Source organism: Hydra vulgaris, chromosome 12 (assembly GCF_038396675.1).
Source record: "Hydra vulgaris chromosome 12, alternate assembly HydraT2T_AEP".
Taxonomy (NCBI): Eukaryota; Metazoa; Cnidaria; class Hydrozoa; order Anthoathecata; family Hydridae; genus Hydra; species Hydra vulgaris.
The window spans coordinates 8,583,888-8,609,772 of record NC_088931.1 but is presented as its reverse complement, the minus strand read 5'-3'; the positions used below and the strand labels follow the sequence as shown (position 1 = coordinate 8,609,772).

At 28.2% G+C, this 25,885-nt stretch overlaps 1 protein-coding gene across 1 annotated transcript in view; it reads left to right on the top strand.

Moving 5' to 3' along the window:
* Window positions 1-25,885, top strand: part of LOC100212328 (muscle-specific protein 300 kDa) — a 97,955-nt gene that overhangs the window by 16,137 nt on the left and 55,933 nt on the right. Inside the window, 4 exon segments of the mRNA XM_065811562.1 lie at window positions 8,910-9,107; window positions 9,720-10,494; window positions 20,890-20,987; window positions 23,637-23,812. Coding sequence (XP_065667634.1) covers window positions 8,910-9,107; window positions 9,720-10,494; window positions 20,890-20,987; window positions 23,637-23,812 — 1,247 coding nt within the window.

Sequence of the window (25,885 nt, the reverse complement as noted above, 5' to 3'; positions counted from 1 at the left end):
TTTAAATATTTGAGGTTATACAAGATGTTGTAAAAAAAGTTTATTTGTTTGTTTAGCTCAATGAGGAAAAAGTTATAACTTGCCATACTTTCCAATGTTTGTGTTTGTAACCTGTATTAAACATTAGAAACAAGGGACAAAACATGTAAAAAAGTTATTTATTAGGAAAATATCTTGGTTTTTATGATTTTTTTTACTTTTTTATGTGAGTAATTTGGTACAAATCAACTTTAAATAGTTTATTTGCAACTTTAAGATATCGTACTTATTGTAAATTGTGGCATTAGAAAAAAATGCCATTGTGGAATATCTACTCTTATCACGCTCCACAGTTATGAGGTAGTACCAGCTCTCTAAGCAAGAGCAACAAAATATTTGATATATGTTGGTAATTTACCTTTGAGCTTGAGAGTTCTTTCGCTTCATTTTTTATAGCAATTCTTTTAAAATACTTATAACGAAGAATTTTTTATTTCCAGTAAAGATGTTTTGTCAATTTTTAAATTGTTTTATAAGCAGTATTTTGATTTTTAGTAATTATACATTAATATACTTTTTAAACATTGGTTTTCATTTTACATAACTTTTCAAAAAATTAAGAAATTTTTGGGTAAATCCCTTCATCAAATTACTCTATCTTTTATTTCGATTGCTGTTTTAACATTTTCATGCATAGAATGATAGCTACTACCAACCATTCTTCAACACCTGAATACCTACTACACACACTTTCTTGGTTCTCTGTCAAAAGTTTTTTAAAGGTCCACAAATGCTGTCCCTAAATTTTTTTTTTCTTTCAAAAAAGAAATAAGATCCCTGGTTTTGATCCAAAATCTCTTTTAAATAATAAGAACAATTCTTATTTCAATTTGTCTTACAATAAATATAACATCTGTTGTCCCATTTTTAGGCATAAAACCAAAATGCTATTATTGATAAATACACTGCTTCTTATTTTTTTAGCAATTATTCTTTTAAATCTTTATCACCTAGTCAACCAGTTTAATTGTCAGGTCAAGTTATCCTGCTACTGGTAACATGTAACCCAGTACACTCTGCTCCATGTCCTGCTGCCTTGTAGGATACGCCTTTTTAGGCAAAGGCTAGGAGATGCCAACTCTGACATAAAACATCTTCTGCCTTGGGGCTCTTGGTTGAGTAAAGGCTAGAGATGGTGTCTCGATAAAAATACTCATCTTGGGCAGATCTTAAATGCATCCAGCTACTGTCTTGTAGAAGGCCTCCTAGGCAAAGACTTAAGAGGTAAACAAATTCTATCCGTTGACCAGCCTCGCACCACTTCTTCATCTATTAGTCTGGTGCAGATGTATTTTTAATACATTGTTTCCAGTTTAAGATGTTGAATGATGGGTCTTCTTGACTCGATGCATGGGTTTTGCTTGTGCCTCTGTTTTTATGACTTGGCAACTCATCCTATTATCTCCTTATGAGGGTAAAGCTCTAAAACTCAATTTTATGGTTCTGAGGCTCGCTGGTAGTCAGGTTTCTTAAACTCTGTGGTAGCTATGGTAGTGGTGTAGTGGTAGAGCTCTCGCCTCATAAGCGAGAGGTTCCGAGTTCGATCCCCACCACGTCCCTGGTAGTACCACACTCAACTTGTTTCTCCGCGCAGCGGCCTTGTTCATCAAGTTTCGTGTTTTGGAGTTATAGAGTTGAGAGAGGGTTATAACCACAATTAAGTAGCCATCAAAGTATTAACAGTGCCATGTTGCGCATGGATGGTGTCCCTGTTTGTACCTTTGGTGTGCATTGCCAAGGCCACATTTGGAGTCCTTTGTTATGGCTTAGGGTTTATTAATAGTAATGAGGCAATTGCTTGGGCTACTAAACAGTGTACTGAGTACTATCTATGCTTTGAGTCAGGTTCTTTAACAAATTTAAAAATGAATAAAGTACCAAAAACTATAAAACACAAAAAACCATTATCATCACCAAATTCTCTAAACATATCATTCACTAATATTCGTGGTCTTCGAAGTAACTTTTCTTCTGTTGAGTCTTATCGCTTGCAAAGTTCACCAGACCTACTTGCTCTTTGCAAGACTAATTTGAGTTTAGCTGTCTTATCTTGTGATCTTAGTGTTGATGGTTATCTTCCTTTAATTCGTAAAGACTCCAATAGTCACATGCTTGGCCTGGGCATTTACATTTGTAAGAATTCACCCATTTATCGTGAAACTAGGTTTGAATCCACTGACTATTCTTTCATGTGCTTTCGTTTAGCACCACTTCACTCTATTGCCTTTCTCTTTGTTCTATATCGCTCTCCTTCATCTCAAGGCTGCATTCTTTTTGATGTTATTTCTGATCATATTGACCAAGACCTCTCTTTATTTTAATATTGTTGTTGTTGGTGACTTTAATGCTCATCACACTAAATGGCTTGGGTCTAGTGTCAGTGACTCTGTAGGCATTAAAGCCCAAACCTTTTGCTTTGCTCAATCCCTAACTCAAATAGTCAACTTTCCAACTTGCTTTCTAGACAACCTGAATCATTTACCTTCTCTACTCGACTTATGTCTTGTTTCTGATCCTAGTCAGTGCTCAGTTTCCCCACATTCACCCTTAGGTGTTTCTGATCACAGTTTGATCTCTCTAAAACTATTATCTCATGCATCTTCATCATCTGAATCCTATCATCGTACCTCCTACAACTACCTTAAAGCTGACTGGGACTCTTTCCATGATTTTCTTCGTAATGGCCCTTGGGGAGAAATCTTTGGTCTTCCTGTTGACAAATGTGCTTCTTACATAACTTAGTGGATTCAGGCAGGCATAGAATCTTTTATTTCCTCTCGTCAAGATTCCAGGTCAAGCATCACTCTTCTCCATGGTTTTCCTCACATTGTGCTGCTAGAAATTGTAAAAAGGTTTTTTCTAATGCCAAAGCCCGCTATTCTCAGGTCATGAAATCTTGTATTTTATTACAAAAATTAGGCTCTTGTGACTTCTGGAAAATCTTTAATAGTATCAATAATAAAGGCAAATCTGTAATTCCACCTCTCTTGTATTGTTTAGACTTTGTCACCTCACCTAAAAACAAAGGTGAATTGTTTGCTACGAACTTTTCATCAATATCATCTCATGATTCCACTATTTTCGTTCTACCTGATATAGCCGTCAAACAGGTTGATCCATTGCTTGACATTCGTATCACTCCAGCTTCTGTAACTAAAGTGATTTCCTGCTAAGACTCTTCTACAGTTTCTTGCCCGGGCAACATACCTGTTATAGTCTTGCAAAAGGGTTTTCCAGAGCTGTCTTCTATATTCTCAAAATTATTCAACAAGTGCTTATCAGAATCTTGTTTTCCAGCCTGCTGGAAAGCGGCATCTGTTATCCCTATTTTTAAAAATTCTGGAAAATGATCTGATCCCTATTTTCAAAAATTCTGGAAAATGATCGTCTAACTACCGTCTCCATAGTCTTCTTCCTATCATAAGCAAGGTTTTTAAATCTTTAATTAACAATCACTTAATCTCTCATCTTGAATCTAATAACTTTTCGATCTTCTCGTTCTACAGCTGATTTGCTAACAGTAATAACTGATAGGTTTACTGCGCATTAGATAAAGGTGGAGAGGTTAAGGCCATCGCTCTTGACATTTCTAAAGCATTTGATAAAGTTTGGCATGCTGGTCTTCTCCATAAGCTTTCTTCTTATGGTGTATCTGGTAACATCTTTAAGATTGTTGAATCCTTCCTTTCCAAACGTAGTATAAAAGTTATTCTGTAACTTGAGGGGTTCCTCAAGGTTCTATCCTTGGCCCTATACTCTTTTTAATTTACATTACCAATCTTTCAGATATTCTCACATCTAAGGTGGTATTGTTCGCTGGTGATACTACCATTTATTCCTGTCATGATAAGAAGGCAACACTCTCTGATTGCTTGAAGGGGGCATTTGAGCTTGAAAAGAATCTCACTTCTGCTACAGCATGGGGCTCACAGTGGCTGGTGAACTTCAATACAGATAAAACTCAGTTTTTTTCAGCCAATCGTTATCACAATAAGTTAGATCTTCCCATATTTATGAACGGTGATGTACTCGATGAGTCATCTATGCTTCATCTTCCAGGATTAACTCTTACTTCTGATCTTTCTTGGAAATCATATATCAAATCAGTTGCAAAATTAGCATCTGCTAAGGTTGCATCTCTTTATCGAGCTCGACACTTTCTTACTTCGGGTTCTATTCTCTATTTTTATAAATCTCAAATCGGGTCTTGTATGGAATACTGTTGCCATATCTGGGGCAGATCTTCTCATGATGCCCTTTCTCTTTTAGACAAGGTGCAAAAACGCATTGTAAACATAGTTGGACCTGCTCTCTCAGCCAACCTCCAACCATTATCACATTGTCGTAATGTTGCTTCTCTTTCTCTTTTCTACAAATACTATAATGGGCACTGCTCTAAAGAGCTAGCATCTCTTGTGCCATCTGCTAAAATTCATTCTTGTGTTATTGGTCATTCAATTAAGCCTCATCCCATTTCTGTAACTGTTCTTAAGTGCTCCAAAAACTCATATTCGTCTAGTTTTTTCCTTGAACATCAGTTCATTGGAATTCGCTTCCTTCATCTTGCTTTCCTGATTCATATAATTTGCAATCCTTTAAGTCGTCTGTCAATCGTTATCTTGCTCTATAATCTTTATCTTTTCTCTTCCAGTAACTTCCAACTTTAATTAGTGGTTGCTTGCAGCCTTGTTGGAAGTGAAGGTGTTTAAAAATAAATTCTTCAATATAAACCAACTTTTAGTTTCTCCTCTTCCTTTATAAATCTTTACTATCCATGTTTTTTCCACTCATTTAGAGTTTTACATGCACAATTGCATTGTTAAAATTCATATAATAATAAAATGATTTTTAAATTATTATTAAAAAAAGTGTAATATGTAGTTTTTAGATCTTTTCTTTAGATCTTTGAAATCATATGCGACTGCACTAATATGTCCTTCTATATCTCCACACACAATTAGCCTCTTATTTTTGTTTATGGAAATGATGTAGAATTCTTTCTTTTTTCTTTTTCTACCTGTTTTAGGATGTACTGAAACTGACACTCCAAATCCTAATCTTAATACCATTTCATTCACTTGTCTGTTCTCAACAGGTTTATAGATTTATCTTATAGTATACTTGTATAATGAGGCCATTTTATATAGTTCTCAAAGTTATTTAAAATCATTTCTTCTACTTTTTCGCTTTGAATGATATTATCAGTTTTGTTATGCAGGATTTTTTTTATTTTTAACTTTGACCATAATTTTAGTTTTGTCTCCTACAATTTTGTTTTATTGGTCTCTATTGCTCAATCTTTTTTATTAAATTACTCTTAGTAACTTTTTATTACAGAATTTAAATTTTTTTTGAATATATTTAGGTTATAGAATGGGGCTGTCATAGTTTAATACATAGCAAGATTTTTTTAAACTCAGGAAACAAGTATAAAGTTTATAAAAAAGTATAAAATTTATTTACCTTATAATTTGTTTTAACTATTTGTTAGAACTATATTCATGCATAATCATAAATATGGAAGATTGTAGACTGTTTAAAAAAAAATTTAAGAACAAAGTTTTTTAATTCAAAAGTGTGTGGTATTAGATGTGGATTTGATGGATTAACGCTAACTAAACACTAACATTCAAATTATGTGCATTGGAAAACTGAATGCTTTTTATACTATTGAAGATTAAATAAATGAAATTTAGAATTTAAAAATGTTTCAACAAAAAGTTCATCCTTATAAACTCGATAAAAAAGAAAGCCTACAAATGCAGTTATTATTTTTAAAGTTATATTTAGTTATATATTTATTTTTGTTATAAAATTAAAAGCCATGATTATAAAAATGTTTTGTTAATGATTATAAATGATTTCAAATATTTTTTACAGTATTTAGATGAATTATGTTGTTTAAAATTTTGAAATTTTTTTTTTTCCATCATATTTTAATTGTCACTATTCTGATGATGATGAAAAGTCTTTTACAAATTTAAAATTTTTAAAAATTTCTTGTTAGTTTAATCATTTTGGAATGATAATAATTTTTTTTATATTTCAAACTTAAAATAAAGTATTAAATGTTGCACCTTCAAAACACTAGATTATGGAAAACACTAGATTATGGAAAACACTAGATTATGGAAAACACTTGATTATGGAAAACACTAGATTATGGAAAACACTAGATTATGGAAAACACTAGATTATGGAAAACACTAGATTATGGAAAACACTTGATTATGGAAAACACTAGATTATGGAAAACACTAGATTATGGAAAACACTAGATTATGGAAAACACTAGATTATGGAAAACACTAGATTATGGAAAACACTAGATTATGGAAAACACTAGATTATGGAAAACACTAGATTATGGAAAACACTAGATTATGGAAAACACTAGATTATGGAAAACACTAGATTATGGAATTCAAACTTTTATCTTTAGTGAGAATAAGAGTTTTTAAATTCAGAGAAAGTGAAAAAAAAAAAAATCTAAATTTATTATAGTTTTTTTTTTTTTAATTTTCAAATAGCTATTTAGTATAAACTTGATAACTATATATATCTCCTGTAATGTGCTATTTTATCTAAAAATATATGAGGGTAGATCAATTTTTAAATGTAAGCAGTGCTAAGAGTTTATATCACCATTTTTTATATGTCGCAAAAGTTACTAACAAGTATTTTGATTAGAATGATTATGTGTGGAAAGTTTGTGTGTTATTATAGTTTGTGTGTTAATTTATGTGAATTTAAATTGTTGAATACTTATATTTAAGTGTAATTTATGTCAGGTAATAAACTTTTTGTCAGTTGTTAAGTATGTGTTTCAAATGCCTTACAAACTATATGGTTAAAATAAAGTTTATCAGTTAATTGTTAAGTATGTTACAAATGTTATAAAATCTATATAGTTATCAGTGAGTTTAAAATTAACTTTAAGAAAATTGAAAATTAAAAAAAAAAACATAACAGCAAAGATCAAATTTTTCTGGTATTATCTAAACTTATTCAAGTATATTAGTTAATTTTTGGCTTGTAAATACTTAAATTACTTAAAATAAGAATTTTACATTTACATTTAATATTTTTGTTAAATTTTGGTCTGTATCTTGTGAATTAAAGACATGAATCCAAATCATAGGTTTAATTTTTACCACTTACTGTTAATTGGTCTGCACATGTGTGCAACTGGTCTGCATATGGGTGTGCAAATAATTATAAAAAAAACTTTTTATTTGCTTAAGAACTAATGTATGAAGTATTTTATATTATCTAAACATAATTAAAATACATTTTTTTGAATTAAGAATGCATCATGAAGAATTGCTATTTTATATTAATTGCTATTATTAATTGTTCCATAAAATCTTGATGAAAACATGTTTTTCTGCAGTGGCACAGTGTTCTTTAACATTCATGTTTCAAATTAAAGGGTTTAAAGAGAATATTGATTTAAAATAAATAAATAATTATAAACCATTGAACAGCCTCCTCAACTGTAGTAGCACCCACAGCCTTGTTTAAATTTAATAAACATAAAATAAAGTAAAATAAAATACAAACAGTAGATAAAAAGTAATGTGTGATCATACACAAGGAGCAAGAACATTTTTATTTTTTAGAGATAATGCTTTTTTTTTTTTTTTTGTTTTTTTGTTATTCACCTCCTCAAGGCCGAGAAGGCCACTACAGACGAGGAGATTACTTAATAGTGGTTATAACCCTCTCTCAACTCTATAACTCCGAAACACGAACCTTGACGAACAAGGCCGCTGCGCTGAGAAACAAGTTGAGCGCGGTACTACCAGGGACGTGGTGGGGATCGAACTCGGAACCTCTCGCTTATGAAGCGAGCACTTTACCACTACACCACTACCGCATACCGCATGCTGTGGCGAGCATTTGGGATGCTACATACATACATACATAGAGAGAAAAATGTGAATCTTTCAAATTTTAAAATTTTATATTCCATGCACAAGCATTGAAATCTCTTATAGTTTATGATTTTAATGTGTACTAATAATGATGTATACTAATAGCTAAATAATTATCCATATATATGTAATAGCAATAATATTTATGCTAATATCATAGAAGGCATTATTAAAATGAATGCAAATTCAAAATGAAGATGTTTTTATTGTTGATAAAAGCTTTTGAGATTGCATGAACTATCTTGATATCAAAATGACTAAATTATTTATCCCAAGCTATTTTCAAACACCCATACAGACTCACCCCAGGGCTCATTTAGCAAAAGTTATATACTTTTGGATTCAGCTTCAAGTTCTTTACAAACTTAAATAAAAAATAATATTAAAATTCAAATGACAACAAAACTTTTTTTTTGAATTGAAAACTATTCAGATCCTTACATGCAAAAGTTTAAAATGTTTGAAAATATAAAACACCCTCAAGAAATTCTAACAAAAATATTGAGTTTTTGCTTTTATTTTTTTATGTATTTTTGCATCAAATTTTATGCAAAAATACCATCAGCAAATAGTCAAATATGTTTTATATAATTTTTTTAAATATAAACTCAAAATCTGTAAGAATCTATAAAACCAAAATTTAATAACTTTTTTGATGTTTTAATTTTACTTGTTAAAGTATTTTATATGTTAAATAAATACACACAATTACAAGGCATTACAAGATTACAATAAAAGTAAATATTTGACTTAACCTAAAATATATACCTTCAATTTTCAAGGCAGTTAATGCCATACATGAAAAAATATTAAGCAGAAGTAAGTTTGAAAAAAGGCTAAATAGAGTTGTGGCTAGGAAATGACACATAAGTGCAAACTTACATGTAAAATTGGTTTTTCTAAAAATAACATAAAATTGTTTTATTTTTAAAGATGTTTGAAGAAAAGACAAAAGAAATAGAGAATCTTTTTGAGAATTTTGAATTAAAAGAAAAAGAAGCCATTATGTTTGAAAAAAAGTACAGAGATGAGGCAGAGCAGGTTTTAAAATATAAAGATCAACTAGATCAGCTTGGGGCTGAACTCACTAATGCTATTGATGTTGAAAGAAGTTCTAACAATTTTTTAAAGGTAATTTAGTTTCTTCATTTTCACAATCTCAAGTTATTGCTTGAATAAGATTAGTTAAAAGTTACTGAATAAAGATTATACTTGTAGATTTATCTACAAGTATTTATTTTACTTCTGGTAATGTGAAATTTTACCATTAGTAAAATAATCTTTATTCAGTAACTTTAAACTAATTTATTTTACTACTGCTGATAACAATTTATTCTGTTCACTTCACAAAAAATGGGCTAAAAATTTTTGCATGTGTGAAAAAAAATTTGTGCAATGTGCACTTAAACCTAGGAAGATTTTTAAATGCAGAAATTTAAAGAAAGCAACTTTTTTTTTGCCATAATAAAACTACATATGTTGACACAATCCAAACTTTGAGTCTCTATCGATGTATTCACTAAATTCCAAGTTATCACTATTTCACTACCATGTTATCAGTGATATTTATGTCTATGCAATCACATTTAACTATTAATGATAACAAAAAAATATAATCTTATTATAATTATTTACATAACCTATATATATATATATACATATATATATATATATATATATATATATATATATATATATATATATATATATATATTATTATTATTATTATTATTATATATTTAGGATGATCTAGATTCATTTTCTAAAAAATTATCGTTTGTTGAGGAAAAAAATAAAGAGCTTTTAAATGAGCTAGATTTGACTAGCTATACTTTGCAGAAGATACTAGAATTAGATAGCTTTAATGAAAAATATCAAGAAAAAATACCAGAATTCCGTCAAAATAGAGAAAATGATCTTTTATATCACAAAAGTGATAGCCTAGATTCAGTAGTATCATTTTCAAACCAACAACAAAAGAATTCAATTGATTATATAAGTAATAGGTGCAGTATTCTTAACAAAGAAATAGAAGACATAAAAGTTTTACTTGATGAAGCTAATATAAAAAATAAAATTCTTGAAAAGTATATTTCTGACACAAACTCAGAAATAAGTAAGATTTGCAGCTCTTATCTCTCAAGCAGTGATTCAGAATTCGTTTGTAATGAGATTCTTGAAAAAGATGACACAAAAAAAGAATTAGCTGCAATTCAAAACATGTTGATGATAAGAAGTGATAATTGCAGAGAATTAAAGAAAAGTTTATTAGAAAAAGATGAAACTGAAAAATTACTTAAAAAGGAAATTAACGATCTTAAATCTGAGTGTAGTGGTCTTTGTGCAACAATCAAAGAACTTGAGAATGCTGTCTTGAAACTTGATGATGATCTTTTAAATGCAAATAACAAACTCAGCGTAGCCAAAAATCAAGAAGATTTGTTGAAGGATGCTTTAAAAACTGAAACAATGCGTATTACTGATATGGAAAATGCACTTGGTATTTTTGTAAAAAAAGGTAAGTTTATTTTTTTCATGAATATGTTCATAATTGTTTTTTTTTTTAAACATAAAAATTTATAATTATCATCATTTGTTTTATAAACCTTTTAAAATAAAAAAAAAATTAATATAGTATACAAAGTTGTTTTTTTTGAAAATATGGTATTTTATATTTGCTATGTATTATCTTTTTGAATGTGATGTTTTTGTCTGTTATAACAAAAAATGCATGACAATAAAAGTAGTTATTCATCAATCATAAAAGTTTTAATAAGGCATTTACGGTGTTAAGGTTTTAATAAAGCATTTATATATATACTAGCAGTAAACAACTCATAATACAGGTTATTAGTAATTAAATCATTAATAACAATAAAAACACATTAATAACTTGATATATAATCTAAAAAAATAGAATTAAATACAAGTTTGACTTCCTTTCAGCAATGTTATTGCTTATAGTTAATGACATAAAAATACTACATTAACATCAGTTAAGTACTGTTAATGGCATAAAAAGGCTACATTAACATCAGTTAAGGGATTGTCCATAAATTACGCAACACTAAATTTATTAAAAAAACAGAAGTAGGAGATCTTAAGTTCTTTTATGTGGTGATTTTCATTAAACTTAATGCGCTATTTTTATTTTTTATTTAACTTAAGGCTCTGCAAGGCAAAACTTTTTATCTTTTTTCTTATATTAGTGAAATTTAGCATTTCCATAATTTATGGACAATCCCTAAGTTAAAGTCTGTTACAACGCAGCAGGTACCAGAAAAAGAAGGTCAAGTAAAGCCTGCTGACGCCTAAAATGAAATAAGAAAAAATTACAATATTCAACTACAGAAGTGTTATTTGCATTTTATTCTTAGTAGAATTAGGATAATAAAATAACAGAAAAAGATAAAGAATAAAAAATGTAACTATAACAGCCTAGCTCAATCAACAGGGAGATAGAGAGGGAGATAAAGAAAGTGTTTCCAAAGCAGCATATTTAAAAATGTAAAAAAGATATGCAATAATTAGTAGTAACTGGTTTTATTATGTAAAGTTCCAGCTTCTTTCTAACTGTTGATTAACGAATAATAGAGTAAATTTCACATATTAAGTTTACAAAATTAAAACCATGTTTCAACAGTAACCAAGCTATTCAAGTGATGACAAAGGCAACTAAAAAGAAGAACATAATTATGTTTGTATTTATAAAAAAATTTAAAATCATTTAAATTTAAAACTGTTATTAATTGTTACTATTAGTAGTAAAATTCATACTTAGCTTTGATCTAAAGTGTCTAAAGTAAAATCAAATTAACAGACATTACCAGGGCTTGACACTGAATTCAAGCAAGTAAGTTTTCTGCTCACCAATGAGCATTTCTTACATTTCAATAACAATTAATTTCATCTTTCCTAGCTATCTCTTTTATTTGACAGCAACTATTTTCAAGTTGCCTATTAGCACACTAATAACTTTTTTGAGCCCAATATTATCCATTTTAATTTCACTGTTATCATTAAATATATTACTAGTAATATTACTATTGTTACAACTGAATAATGAAATAAAAGAATCATATGAATTGAGACATTTTCGAATATATATATATATATATATATATATATATATATATATATATATATATATATATATATATATATATATATATATATATATATCAGGAAGTTCTTCCTGATGAACCTACTGATGGTGAAACATTAGAAAACAGCGAACTGTTTTAGGTGAACACTCTAGCGACTGGACCGATGTTCTAAGTGGAGTTCCTCAAGGGTCTGTACTTGGTCCAACATTATTTATCATTTATGTAAACGACTTAATGGATAAGTTAAAATCAGTTCATAAAATCTATACTGACGATACTAAACTGTTACAAGAAATAAGACCTGAGTTTCACGATGCTGATTGCCTGATCCTACAAAATGATTTAAACATTGTCACAGAATGGTCAAAGGAATGGCTGATGGAGTTAAATGTTCCAAAATGTAAAGTTATGCACCTTGGTTATGGAAATAGTAATCATGAATATGTAATGAATGATGGAAATACATCACTTACTCTTGAGGCAACGAATATTGAGAGGGACCTGGGTATCTTCATATCTAATGATCTAAAATGGAATCAACACATACAGGTTGCAACACGTAAAGCGAATATGATACTTGGCCTATTAAAAAAGACATTTAGATCAAGAGATATGAAAGTTTGGAGTAAGTTATACACTACATATGTTAGGCCGCACCTGGAATTCGCTATTCCGGTATGGTGTCCTTACTTAAAAGGTAACATCAAAGAAATCGAAAAAATTCAGCACAAAGCAACAAAAGTACCTCATGATTTAATAGGATTACCTTACGCTGAAAGGTGTCGTCGGCTCAATTTTATTACTTTGGAAATTCGCAGGAGACATAGCGACTTAATCCAACAGTTTAAGCTAGAAAACGGTTTTGAGAGTATTAATTGGCATAATCCACCAATTCGCAGATCATCTTCCAATGTCCTAATGCGTGAATTCACATATAATAATGCTCATCACAATTTTTTTACAAATCGTATTGTCAATGATTGGAATAACTTGCCGTCAGCATGCAAAAAGGTTCCATCAGTTAACGCATTTAAGAATAGAATTGATAAGTATTTTTTTTCTCCAGCTGCAAACAGTACATCTTTTACTGAAGATGAGCTGCACGTTTATTAATTAATTCGTACTTTAGCAGCTGCAAATATTGGCTTTTTAGATACTATTTGTCATAGATGTAAACTTAAATTAAATGAAAGCAATCTTTTTTCCCTTTTCTCAATTTTGATATCAGCTTACTTGCTATGAATAACAATTGCTTTTTTTTTTTTTTTTTACTTGAAGTTTATATTTCACAAACCATAAATTTTTGTATAATTTGTTTGTTTTGTTTGTTTGGTTTTTAATTATTTGTCATTTTATCTACGAGGACTTATTTAAATATATTACTATTACTATTACTATTATGTTGAAGATAAAAGATAGATAAATGTTTTTACTAATTTATTATTGCTCTGTTCTTTAAGAACATTGAGCTCTCTATTTGTAGAATACACTGGTATAACTTATATATATATATATATATATATATATATATATATATATATATATATATATATATATATATATATATATATATATATATATGTATATATATGTATATATATATATATATATATATATATATATATATATATATATATATATATATATATATATATATTTACATACCTTTAAAAAGAAGCATAACACTTTAAACAATGAAACATGGAAAAGCATAATCTTTTTTTTTTCAACTACTTCCAGCAGAATTTATTTATTTTTTTAATTCATTGTTTTTTTTAAGAGAAAATATTCATATAGATACAGAGAAATATAAAATATACTGAAATATAGGCACATTTATGTAAAGTAAAACAAAATAGTAAACTTACTTAAATCAGTACTAGTTCTACTGTCTAAAATTTTTTATTATTACTGAGCCTTTTAACAAAAAAATAACAATAAAGCCAATTGAAGTGACTAAAAAGCACTTTAGCTCTATAAGCACTATAACTTACAAGTAACTTAAAAAAATTTAAATAACTTAAGTAACTTAAGTAAACTTAAATAGCATAATATAAAATAAAACTATATAAAATAATAACATAAAAATAGATTTAACAATCAAAATAAGCTCAATCTTCAACTTCTAAAAATTCTAAACAGCCTCAATACAATCATTTACAAAATTAAATAGAGTATAAGGGCTTAAACAATTTATTACCTTATCTGTAAGGATCTTAAAAGATGTGATCTTTAATAATTCTAATAAAAGATTAAAAAATAATATAGCATTGATCACTTATCTATAGATAATAAATTAACAGAAATAATAATCCATTTATGTAATTAGAATATACTTACAATAGACAGTTTTATAAAGATTTCGGTAAGAAATACAATAGAACTTTACCTTGAGTGTTAGAAAAAGCGAATGTATGTTATCAATAACACCTCAAGATTTTTTAAACGTGTCTCAGTTGGCTCGTTTAATGTAATACCAAATATAGTAGTCTACTTATGATTTTCACGATTCAGTTATTGTGGATTTGGCTAAAAGACTTCTTTTTACTAAAGCAAATACAAAAAGTACACGGTAATAGACATAGGAAACTGGAAACCCTAAAATTGCTGACTACAATCAAAATATTTTTTTTTATAAAATTCTATTAAAATTTTATTAAATTCTAGTTTTTAATTAAGCAACAAAAAAAAGAAAAATGATAATAATAATAATAACTTAGTGTATTTCAAAAGCGCTTTACAAATTACTACATAATTACACAATCATGAAAAGCAAGGAAATTTTAAAAATTCATTTTAAAGCATTTTTATAAAATGGCAAAGATGAAAAAGTTTTTTATTATTATTTTGTTCATTGAAGACTTTTTTTAATAGTTATTTTTATTTTTTCTCTTTTTTCTTCTTTATATACACATATTTATTTTTAAAAGTTTTATATTAATAAAAGTTATATATTTGATGAATAATTCTACAACAAATCACCTAGTTTATTAAACCAAGTGTCCTTCTTTTTGTTTTATATTTTAACACATTATTTATAAAAAAACATCACAAGATATCTTAGTTTTAGTATTGACTGTTTCTTAAAATGGTCTGATTTTTATGATATTTTCAAATTATTTAAATTCCAATCAACTTAGACTATTCATCAACATAGTTTTAGAAATGGTAGAAGTTGTACAACAAATCTTTTAGAGTATTTAAACATAATTAGTGGCATAGACGAAGGAAAATCACTTGACATATTATATACTGATTTTGAAAAATAGTTTAACCATGTTCCACATAAACATTTGTTATTAAAATTATCACCCTACGACATTAAATTCAACTAATTAAATTAGATCAAGAAATTTATGTCTGAAAGACAATAAGAGTAGCTCTTGGCAATATTACTTCAATGTAGTGAAATGTTGTAAGTGGAGTAGTCCAAGGATCGGTATTAGGTCCATTGTTGTTTTTAATTTATATAAACAATGAACAAATAACTAACACTATAAAATTGCATATGAAAACAAGCTTATTGAACTGCTTAATTATTTAATAGATCATAATGTTATGCAAAACAATATTGATAAGTTAGTTGAATGGACATATAAATGGAACATGGATTTCAATGTTGATAAATGTAAAATAATGCGCTTTAGTAAACACAATCAATACTTCGATTATTACATGACTAATAATGAAAGTAAGATCAATGTATTAACAACAAACATTGAAAGAGATTCAGGAATTTTGATATCAGACAATTTAAAATGAACTTAACAGATCAGAGCAGCAATATCAAAAGAAAATACTAGTTTAAGTATTATTGACTCAGCTTTTAATTATAAAATTTGTGACTCTTTCAAGAAGCTATATTTCGCATACATAAGACCACATCTCCAATTTGCTGTTCAAGTACGGAATTTATACTTTAAAAATAATTTTGATATACACGAAAATGTGCAGAGATATGCAACTAAGTTCAGGCATAAAAAGTAAGGTAATCAAACTAAATCTAAAAACATTGACCGAAAGAAGAAATCTTGGTGATTTAATTCAATTTTATAAATTTATCCATCTATTGAAGAAATCTAACGTTACAATCCACCTAGTGCCATCCTAAATCCATCAGCTGCCATTAAAAGAAAAAATTGATTTAAACATTGTTTATACATATATTGCTGTTTATATATATTGCTGCCATTAAATAAAAAAAATCAATTTAAACATTGTTCAACAGTTTAAATGCGAAATTAGAGAACATTCCTTCACAAATCGAATATCAAAATCAGATCATCAACAGTGAATAATTTTAAAAGCAAAGTTAAAAGTGTAACATCAAGTACTTTTCTTGAGCTGTCTTATGACTAAACTTTACCAAATGTTACATAACTACTATTTATTTATTATCTAAATTAGTATTTGTTATATTATTATTGTTATAGGTTGTCATAGATTTAACATGATGTTAAATCTGAACAGTAATACTTATTATTGTTATTATTAATATTAATATTTAAAAAAATGTTTTTTGTTATAAAATAAAGAATGCCATTAACAAAAATACGAATATAGACATTTTTTTGATGCCGAATTCAATAAAACTGCACTTTTTTTTTTTTTAAACATCTTCACTTCCAACAAGGCTGCAAGCAACCACTATTAGAGTTGGAAGTTACTGGAAGAGAAAAGATAAAGATTGTAGAGCAAGATAACGATTGACAGACGACTTAAAGGATTGCAAATTATATGAATCAGGAAAGCAAGATGAAGGAAGCGAATTCCAAAGAACTGATGTTTGAGGAAAAAAACTAGATGAATAAGAATTTTTGGAGCACTTAGAAACAGTCACAGTAAAAGGATGAGACTTAATTGAATAAGGAGTAACACAAGAACGAATTTTAGTAGATAGCACAAGAGATGCTAGCTCTTTAGAGCAGTGCCCATTATAGTATTAATAGAAAAGAGAAAGAGAAGCAACATTACAGCGATGTGATTATGGTTTGAGGTCCAACTATGTTTACAAGGCGTTTTTGCGTCTGGTCTAAAAGAGGAAGCACCCCATATATGGCAACAGTATTCCATACAAGGATGGATTTGAGATTTATAGAGATAAAGAATAGAATCCTGAGTAAGAAAGTGGTGAGCACAATAAAGACATGCAAACTTAGCAGATGGTAGTTTTACAATGAATTTGATATATGGTTTCCAAGAAAGATTGGAAGAAAGAGTTAATCCTAGAAGATAGAATGGTGGACAACTCATTGAGTATATTGCTGTTCATAAATATAGGAAGATCTAAATTATTGCAATAATGATTAGTTGAACAAAATTGAGTTTTATCCGAGTTAAAGTTCACCAGCCTCTGAGAGCCCCATGCTATAGCAGAAGTGAGATCCTTTTCAAGCTCAAATGTTCCCTCCAAGCAATCAGAAAGTATTGGCTTCTTGTTGAGATGAGAATAAAGTGTTGTCCATTGAGGAAAACCTTTATACTAAGATTGTTAAGGAAGGATTCAATAATCTTAAAGGTGTTACCTGATACACTGTAAAAAGAGAGCCTGTGGAGAAGACCAGGATGCCAAATTTTATCAAAAGCTTTAGAAATGTTGAGAGCAATAGCCTTAACCTCTCCACATCTATCTAATGCACGATAAAACCTATCAGTTTTTATCATTAACTAATCAGCTGTAGAACAAGAAAATTGAAATCCATTGTTCTTCTTCCATTAGCTTTTTTAAACATCTAATTTCTACTGAAACTTGAGCAAGCTTCTGGAACAAATAATTGTTTAAATATGTTTGTGTTAGGAATAAATTGTAGTTGCTCTTTGAGGCCAGTTAAAATATGCCAATAGACCTTTTAGGTGAATAAACTTAATTTCAGTATCACCTTCCAGGTTAATTTCAGTTTTGATGCTGATCCACCACTTATTGTCGCAGACTACTGTAGTGATTGTCGCAGACTACTGTAGTGCTAGTCTACATCACTTTATAAAGTGAAAGCATAAGTTAAGATTTTTTGTTTTTCTTTTTAAGTTAGTGAATTATTGTGTTTGTACTGTACCTCTTTGCCCTAAACCTGTTATCCGCAAGATATATGACCTGATGAAAGGTATGAGTAACAAGGCGAGTTGCTACTCAATTTTACCTTTCTTGTAGCTAAATTGTCTATAAGTCGTTGTTTTCCAAAACAATTCTTAATTTAAAAACTCAAAATTTTTTTTTCTAAATTTCCATTATAAAAAATGCACACTATATATAAATAAAAAAAATGTTATGCAATTTTAATTAATACTTAAAAAAATATATTAAATAAAGTAAAAAAAATCATTTTTTACTTTATTTAATAGTGTTTTGATAGTATAAAAAAAAGTTAGTAATTGAAATATAAAAAAGTGAATCATTGTAAATATCTTTACAATAGTTTTTTTAAAATATTTTATATTCTTAGCAGGAATAAAAGAAATGTTTACATTTTATAAATGTTAAATTAAATTATTTAACTTGCTTTACCCTGAGCCTCTTCTAAAGCTTTTTTATATTGATATAGTAGAGAGAAAACAAAAATGAAAGAAAATTGTTTGCAATTAAACTTTAAACTAATTTGTTACACTGATTTATTTTAATTGTGTACATCACTTTTAAATATGTTTTTAAATAATTTAAACGGTTATTTACATATATTATTTTCTTTTATATTTATTTTTATATTATTAATGTAAAAAAAGAAAAAAGTGCCTAATAGTATTAAACTATTATGGAAAAACTTTTTTGATGGTTTCCATGATCAAAAAAGTTTGAAATGACTTTTTAATTGGCAACTGTCGATAAAAACACTATTGTATGAAAGCTTTTAGATATTCATATTTAAAGTATTTACTTAAAAAAATTTTTGGACGCAGATATTCATATTTTTGTTTATCTAATTCTAATTATAATTTTCATCATTAAATTATTTTTATATGTAAATTTTAAATAAATTTATAGTGATTTAGAATTGCATTAAATATGATATTTAAGATTTTAAACATCGGCAGCAATAAGTAATAAAACTTACTTAAATCAATAGCTCTATAGCTAAGTTACTTAATAGGTAAGAAACCTGATTGGCTTGTCAATTTAGCTCAAATGGAGTGTTAGTCAAAAGAACTTTTGTTGCAATATGCTGTTTTAGATTTAATTTAAATAAGCAACAAAAACATTTAAATGGCAGAAGTATTTTTTAGGTAGGGAATTTAAATATCTAGTAACATAAGCAAGAGGTTCCGAGTTCGATCCCCACCACGTCCCTGGTAGTACTGTGCTCAACTTGTTTCTCCACGCAGCGGCCTTGTTCGTTAAGTTTCGTGTTTCAGAGTTCTAGAGTTGAGAGAGGGTTATAACCACAATTAAGTAGCCTTCTCGTCTGTAGTGGCCTTCTGGGCCATTAATAAAAAAATAAAAAAATAAACGGTGAATTAATAAAAAAATAAAAAAATTAACGATGAATTAATAAAAAAATAGAAAAAATAAAATATTATATATATAACATAAATGATAGGTTTCATTGCAAGTTTCATTTTTGATTTTTGTTGTTGTTATTTTTGGTGTACTGTACCAGCAAACTTAGTTTACCAAAAGTATTTTTAATTCCCTTAATAAAAAAACACTAATAACATATTTAAAGTATATTATTTATTAACATGCAAAGATTTTTGTAACTTTATTAACTTAAGATAAACAGTAAATATGTAAATAAAGAATTTTTGAGTAATAAGAATAAATAAAAAAACAACAATATTATCAAACATTAAAAAATCTAAACTAGAGAATAACTGACATCAATTAAAAAATAAAGTTTTTTTAAATTTTGAATGAATGATCTTGCCTTTTAATGACAATCCTTTTTTTTCACATTAAAAAAAACATTGTTCTTGATCAACTTAATTTAATTCTTTGTTGAGTGTACTAAAACTTTATTGCAGACTAATTTCGTTGATCTGCAGGATTGTCTATGCTTAGTAAATGAGTGGTCAAACACTTGGTTACTTAAATTAAACATTTGAAAGTGCTGTGTTATCCATTATGGTAAAACTAATCCTATGTACAGTTACTTTTTGCAAAAATAATGTATAAATAAAAGCCTAAGAAGCTCTACTAAATAGCATTATTTAGGAGTCATTTTTACATTTAACCTCAAGGGGAGCACACATATTCAGTCTTCTCCAAATCTTTGCAACATCTTGGTATGCTAAAAAAGACATTCACCATCATTGATGAAAAAATGGCTCTCAAATTATATAAAATACTGGAACGAACTACCTGAACAAGTAACTTTCTACTCAACTGAACTTTCTTTTAAAATTAGACTAGATCACTGGTTGGGGTTAAAATTTGGAACGAATATTTATAAAACTGTCTGTTTATAGTAAGGTGTTTTCCCTGCTCGCTGTATATATGTTGTATGTATATTTTACAAATACATGTGTATTTTAGGGCTCTTTAGCAGTGGTAAAAATAAATTACTGTAGATAAAGAGAACTGTAATATAAAACTTTCAATTTAATTTAATTTAATAATAATTTAATGGTATAAGCAGGATAAGCTTTTAAACCTTTGAGTTTTGAAAATTCTCCTAATGGTTGTATTACAATAAAAGTTTATGATCTGCAAATATATAGTATGCATAGTTAAAATAGAAATATATAGTTTTTTCAGAAAAATTTTAAATTTTGTTATTATTTGTATTCTGTTTGTTTGCTTGCTCTTTTTTATAAAATGTTTTTATAAAAATGTTCTGTTTGTTTGCTTGCTTTTTTTTATAAAATATTTTTATTAGCACGTAAAGATTTTCCAGTGGATAATTTTGAAGAAATTTTAAACATGCTTGAATGTGAAAGAAAGGAGTTAGAAGAATCACTAATAAGCGCTATAAAGGTAACCCATTTACAAATTAATAAAAATGAATCTAGTGCAGGTAACATTTTCAGTATATCATTTTGTGTGAAGCAATCTTTTTTTAAACTTATTTCAGTCTTAGTTTGTATTAAGTTTATACCATAGGCTTCAAGTTGTAAAATAATGAATAAATTTTCTTGAAAAAGCCCCTTGATAACTCTTGGTTTTTTTAAAATGAAACAACCTCGTAGAATTATAATTTTAAAAAGTTCATTTTAACATCATGTTTATGTTTTAAACTATAAAATAAAAAACTTGTGGGTTATAGTAATTTTTTAGTTTATAAAATCATTTTAGCATTAGTTACACACAAAAAATTGTTGTTTTTGTGTAAAAAAATTTTTTGTGTAAAAAGCAATGAGCTGCTTTCACATGAAATTTACTTCCAGATGTTGCTATGCAACAAAGCACAAAATCTTTTAAAAAATAACAAATAAAAAATATATTGAACAAAAAGATTTTCTTGTTTGCATCTATTTTCAAGTAATTTAATGGCAGTTAAGCAATTTGAGTAATTAACATTTTATTTTTTAAGCACCTTTGTGAACTTTTTTTAATATTTCAATATCTTTTATTTTAAATAAGGTTATCATGCTGACGCTGCATTCTCTAAATGTGGGCGCACATAAATTTTATAAATTAAGTACATATGTTAATATATTAACATATGTACTTAATTTATAAAATTTACCCACTTTTGTATACTAATATCTGATTCAGTGTTATTGCATTAATAGCATTCAAGGAGGTTTAGAATTAGTATTGTTTTTGAATATATTTGTTTGCTGAATTTCCTTTAAAGACTTTAATCACAGAACAAGATAATTTTTTGATTTTGTTTTGAACTGAATTATAAAGGTTTACTAAAATTAAATTTTGCCAGCTATCACAATTTTCCACATATGTGATTTTCCACTTTATGATGTAAATTGTGATCCAAAGTTGATGCTTTATTTTTAGTACTTTGATATTGGATGTATGAGTTTAGCACATAGTTTATATCTGTCCATTTTTTGTAAAGTTCATTTTTTGTTGTTGTTAATACTTGAATTTTTAAACATAGAAAAAAACTAATTTCAATTACATTTACTTAAATAAATAGCAACTTTTCTTTCAATGACTTTTTCCACCATGTCTAAAAAGATCATAATTTTTTAGATTCAAACATGTTATTTTGCTAAACCATATTTTTGTAATAAATATAATGTAGAGAGAACAACATCGGTTAGTTCAAGCAATTTTTCTTTGTTTAAAGATGTAGAATTTGTATTTAAGTTTAAAATAGTTATTTACTTATAAAGAGTTATTATTAATATTGATAAACTTTGTAGTCTCTTTTTATTGTTTACTATAGAATTGTTGCTACTGGTTACTGATATTTATTGAGGGTCTTTTTTGATTTTTTACTATAGAATTGTTGCTACTGGTTTTATATTTGTTGAGGTTTTTAAGCATTAAATAAGCAGACCTGTGAGACATCAATGCCTTGGGGCTGATCGCTGTGGATGACAAATCTAACGAGCTGAGCAAATACATTTTTATGAACATTATCATTAGCTTTTTGTCTTTCTTTGAATAATCTAGCATTTCAGCTTGTTCAGTTATTGTTCTTTTAAGTCAAATATGGATGTTCTCATAGGTACCTTTACAAAGGTGTTTAGCAAATGCTTTTAAATTCAACTATAAATGTTGGTTGAGGCAGTGTCTTACATTTATTCTTTGGTTTGAACTACATTGAAACTAATATTTAGCGAATGTAAATTATCTTCTACCAATTTCTTCTTTTTTTTCTCTCAATAAAGTTACTTCTGTCTGAAGAGATGAAAATGAATATAGCTTTTTTGAATTATTTTCACATTATTGCGAGATTTTGAGGAGTTCCAGGTTTATCAGATCACGAGGCAGTATCCAGATATGAAGGTTGTGTTGATTGAGCATTTTATTTTGCTATTGAATTTTCTAATATTTTCTTCAAATTGTTTTAAATATGAGGGTAACACTCTAAAAATTAATTTGAGTTCTTTTTAATAATATTTAATCAATGGAAAAAATGTCAGCAAATTATTTAATAATCAATGGAAAATTATTTAATAATTAATGGAAAAAATGTCAGCAAATTATTAAACCATTATTTCTAGTTGAATTCTAATTAAATTATTTAAGCAATCACTTCTATTTAAATAAAAGCAATTGCTTCTATTTACTTTCAAAATCTTCCATTTTTTTATTTCTTCAGGAATAAAAAAATCCAATTTCAATTTTTTTTATTACTTTTTTACTCCTTCTTTCTTTTTTCAATCAAGCATCAATATAGGAAACTTAAAAACCCTTTGTTTTTAAGTTTTATAATAGGGTTTTTTGTCCAGTCAAAGTAATATTTACTAGAGCTACAAGATCCAAATTTGTCAACACTAAAACCTATTTTATGATATGGGTGAGCCCTATCCTGTTACTTTATTAAATTGAATAATGAAAAAAGTTAATCATTGCACTATCAGAGGCATGATAAGTTTTTTACTTAAAATCTTCAACATAATTTATATGTCGACCATTTCATGTTTATTGTTATTATTTTATTACACTATTTACTACTATTTATTACAAGTTTAATAAAACTTTGCTTTTTAGGAGCGTGATAATTTTCAAGAAAATAATACTAGATTTGAAAACTTGCTAGCTGCAGAAAAGCAACGATTCAATCAAGTGTTATCCCAAATAGATGTATTAAAATCTTCTCATGACGTTAGCAAAAAAGAAATGATTAATGAAATAAACAAGTTAAATGAGGAAGTTAAATCTGCAAAGTAAGTCTATGTCATACTATTTTAAACAAAATTGGTTTAAAATTTTGAAATTTTACTATGCTCCCATCATCATCATAAACATCATCATCATCATCATCATCATCATCATCATCATCATCATCATCATCATCATCATCATCATCATCATCATCATCATCATCATCATCATCATCATCATCATCATCATCGTCATCATCATCATCATCATCATTATAATTGTTATCATTGTTTTACTTTCAATATGAGCTATTAGTATTGCCTAATATAAATGTTTTTTTATTTTTTTGGGCTGTTCTTAGTCATTTGTCTCTGTTAGGCTTAAAGATACAGTCATATCTTTGGTGTCCATGCCACTTAACGTCATTGCCAGCTTTTTGTTTTGCTTAATTAAAGTTTGAATATCTTCCGCCTTATCCTTGGATCAAGCCCATGAGTTAGAGATATGGGATGTTTAACTTACTATTGTTAAAAGCACTGTTGAAGATTTTCTAAAAGTCCCTTGAGCCTTCTGAGATAAGATACAAGATTTAAAAATCTGGGAATAATAGAGCTTAGCATCAAACAGCATCTTTTTAAATTGATTGCTTACAATAACAAAAAGGTGTTTGTATTCAAGAGAGTTGTTCTTTTGAAAAAGATGAAAAAAATAATTATGATTAGATATAGCAGCTGCACAAGAAAGTAATGAGTTCAAAAAAGTATGAGATAAAAGATATTTAGAGATCATTGCATGGTCAGAACTACCTAAAGAAGAGCAAGGAAAAATGAATACAAGCTAGGGTCAGAAATGAGACATAAATCAAAGAGTAATGGTAAGGGATTAGGGTTGTCTAGAAAATGAGTCACAAAGTTAACTATCTAAGTAAGAGGTTGAGAAGTACAGAAATTAGGAGCTTTTCATGCTGGCAGGGTCAGTGGTGTTAGAGCCAAGCCATTTAGTGTGATGAGCATTAAAGTCACCTATAACAATAATATTGGTAGAGAGATATAGAGAAAAGGCGTGGTTAATTCAATTCGAAATTACATTTAAAAGAGTATAATCTTAAGAATAAGAAGATCAATAAGGAACTAAGAGAAAAGTAATTGAGTTGACGAGGTGCTAAGTGGAAGCACATAAAAGAATAGTCAAAGGATTGCAATTGCTATGCAGTTGTCTCAGTCCTGCTAATTACCTCATAACTTAGTTGTCCTTTTTGTGGCTTTGATAATTCACACTAAATTACTAACAAAGACATTATCCATGCACAACCTAGGACCGTTAATACACTGATATTTTACAGCTGTTGATGGAATCAGCCTCTCTCAGAGCTACCATAGAGTTTGGGAAACCTTACTACTAGCTGGCCTTAGAACCAGTAAACTAAGTTTTAGAGCTGTACCATCATTAAGAGATAACAGAAAGGGTTGCATAACCACTAGCAAAAAGGTACAAGCAAAAATCTATGAGTAGAGTCAAGAAGATCTATCATTCATTATCCCTCTTTCATTTATTAGGTTTACATCTATGCCAACCTAATAAATGAAGGAGGTATGTGTTTCTGATCAACAGAATTATTCTGCTTACCCCTGAAGTCTTTTCCTAGGAAGCCTTTTACGAGACAGCTTGAGGTTGTATCTTGAAGTTATCTGCTCAAGATGATTATTTTTTTGACACCATTGTTACTCACCCAAAAACCCCAGGCAGGGGAATTTCAAGTCAGAGTTTTTTTCTCCTAATCTTTGCCTAGAAAAGCAAATCCTGCAAAGCAGCAGGACATGGTACAGATAGGCTGGATTACATGTTACTGATAGCAGGGTGGTTGTGATGATCCTGAACCTGACCTAAAGCTGTTGCAAAAAGTTACTTCTGTAAGCATTACTTTAAAACATTGAATGAGATATTTCGTAAATGCATTAGGAAAAACATTACATTTTAATGAATACTAGAAATTAATGTAAGTTTATGTTATAGTTGTAGTCACGAGTTGGTAACTAAGCTAACACTACACCAAAGATTCATACACTGTGCTAGAGATTCATACACTGTGCTAGAGATTCATACAGGACACAAACTTACATATATAGTAAATTATG